This window comes from Rhagoletis zephyria, unplaced genomic scaffold, assembly GCF_001687245.7.
Source record: "Rhagoletis zephyria isolate East Lansing unplaced genomic scaffold, Rhagoletis_zephyria_1.1 Rzeph_scaffold_12701, whole genome shotgun sequence".
In the NCBI taxonomy this organism is placed as follows: domain Eukaryota; kingdom Metazoa; phylum Arthropoda; class Insecta; order Diptera; family Tephritidae; genus Rhagoletis; species Rhagoletis zephyria.
This window is the reverse complement of record NW_016169775.1, coordinates 14,357-16,874: the sequence shown is the minus strand read 5'-3', so window position 1 is coordinate 16,874 and position 2,518 is coordinate 14,357. Positions and strand designations below refer to the sequence as shown.

The 2,518-nt window shown below is 30.0% G+C and overlaps 1 protein-coding gene across 1 annotated transcript; it reads left to right on the top strand.

The window, feature by feature from the left end:
* Positions 1–1,141: 1,141 nt before the first annotated feature.
* Positions 1,142–1,905, top strand: LOC108377782 (histidine-rich glycoprotein; the record flags this gene model as incomplete). Its single annotated transcript, XM_017634055.1, has 1 exon — positions 1,142–1,905. A coding segment is annotated over one exon (393 nt), but the record flags the coding sequence as incomplete, so codon positions are not given.
* Positions 1,906–2,518: the final 613 nt, after the last annotated feature.

Here is a 2,518-nt window from a genome sequence, read left to right as displayed (position 1 = left end):
AATCAGTTGTAATAACTACAAAAATGTAAAAAATAAGTAAATAATTGATATAAACTTTAACTAAAGAAATTTGAAAAATTTGCAAAATGTTTAAGCGCAAAAATTTTTAGTTCAGTTTCAAAGAAATAAATCAGTTTCAGTATTTTAAGGAAAAGTGGCGTGGAACTGGCGGTTAGAGATTAAAAGTTTTTAATACAAAAATCAGTTATACTTGGAAAAGATTTACGAAATTTTCGGACTAATACTTTAACTAGAAAGTATATCGCCNAGAATTTAGAAAAAATTTTCACTACAAAAATTTAAAAAAATTTGCAAATTGTTTAAGTGTAAAGCTTTTGTTTCAAAGAGTTCAGTAATTTAAGCAAATAAAAAATAATATTTTATGTAATTATATATTTTTTTTTTGTAGACACTCATATTTTATATTTTAGCATTTTTTAATAATAAATAATTTAGTTTAAGAAAAATTCTAGGATTTTATATTTGAGCTAATACTTTCAATTAAATTTAAAATTTTTTAAAAGTATTTTAATTAATTAAATTTTACTTTTTATTTTAATTACATATTTTTTAATATAACTTAATTTTAATTTTTACGGTTTTTTTATAATTTTATTTTATTTTTTATTTAGGTGGCTCAAAAGTCGTGTGTAGTGTCGTAATGTCTCAAATTCGTAAAAATGTTCAACCTAAAATAACGGCTTAAATAGTTTTAGGAGGTTCGCATAAGAGCTCATTATACACATATTTTCAAGCAGTTTAAAAACATTTTTATTTCAAGTAAATAAGTACGAGCTTGAGACATTACGACCCTCAAAATGACATATTTATTTTATTTTATGTTTATTTCATTTTGTTTTGTAATACTTTTTTTTTAATTTCATTATATTGCTTTTATTTTTAGTTGAATTGAATCGAATTTTATTTGTAGTTCAATTCATATAATTTTATTTGATTTTTTTTAATATTTTTTTTATATATTTATTTTATTTCTTTATTTTAATTTTACTCTATATTTGTTAATTTTACTTTAAATTTTTAATTTTACTTTATTTTATCTGTTTTATTTTATTTTATGTATTTTTTTCCTAATTTTATTTTTAGCATTATTATTTATCTTCACGCTTTGTATCTCTTTCAGCTCCTCTGCACTGCATTGTTGCTGACTTTGGCAACCGCATTGAAAATTCACGATTTCGAACATCACGAATATGAACATCACAAGGAACCCGAAGAATCGGAACATCATCACGAGATCGAACACAAGCATGCCACCTCCCATCAAAGCGTCAAATTCCATCACTACCATCCAGTACCGGTCTATATCAAGGACAAACATCTGCTCAAGAATCCCATCGAAATCGGTGGCACAAAACAGAAATTGAAAATTTTGCATCCGGAAACCGAACACAGTCACAATCATGGTTTGGTTTTGGAAGAGGAGAGCGAGTCGCATTTCCACGATCATGGACATCACGAAATCGAACATCATGAACCACATTTGGAACACTACGAGCACTATCATCATGAATAAGTAAAGGTGCGAGGAAGTCTGAGTTAGAGGGTAGGCAGAGCAAGTTATGAAGTGAATCGGAGTGGTTGTGAAGGCAAGCTTAAAAGCGGACATCGATAGCATGCGTATACATATGTACTCATGCGACCACTTTAAGGCAATCGATCGCGTAGAGAAGGAAGTATGTTTTTGCGTTCTGTGGAGTAGTATTTGGTAAAGCTGTGGTTCACCCGGTTACTGTGTGTTTTTTGTAATATTTTAAAGATAAAGTGGTCACGTTGTTTTTGTTTTTTGATGGAGCATGTTTAGTAGTAGTCCTTAAAGTAACAAAATCATATTTTTTATGTGTGTGTATGTAAAAAAAAAAAATATGTATGTACGTGAGAGAGCCTTCAAAAGCTTCTCATTTAAAACTAAATATAAAAGAAAGAGTGTTTCATAAGTAATGACGTGTGTTTTTCGAAACCTTTGAAAAATTTTAAAAGTGCGGCAGAGCAAAAATATTAAAAATTACTTTTAATTTAGCTTTTCCACAAATTTTCTCGGCACCGGCAGGCAAGTGAACTTCCCGCTTGCAGAAATATTTTGCTTCATCAACTATTTATCGGCTACCGCATCGTTAAGTTCAACACTATCATTCCACCATGCAGGATGGATGACACCAGCGAACGTCCACAGTTGACCGCCTATGGATGCGGCCCAAATATAACGACGTGCTACATTTAGGGAGGCAATCTCTGAGAAAATATAATTTTAATACAGCTGCCCTCCGGTTACATGTGAATTTAGACCAACCCTAGTCCACTCGTTTCGCTCTGGATTGCAGCGTTCAGCGGTATAAATTATATACATCTTGTATATAAATAGGCAAACATGTTTTCTTTACACCCCTTTTACGGCGAAACTATACTTCTAAGGTATAGAGAATTATATATCATTAGAAAGGTATTTTGATGCTGATGTGCAGAGATTAACTCAAATTTCAAATTAGTTTAAAATAAAGCG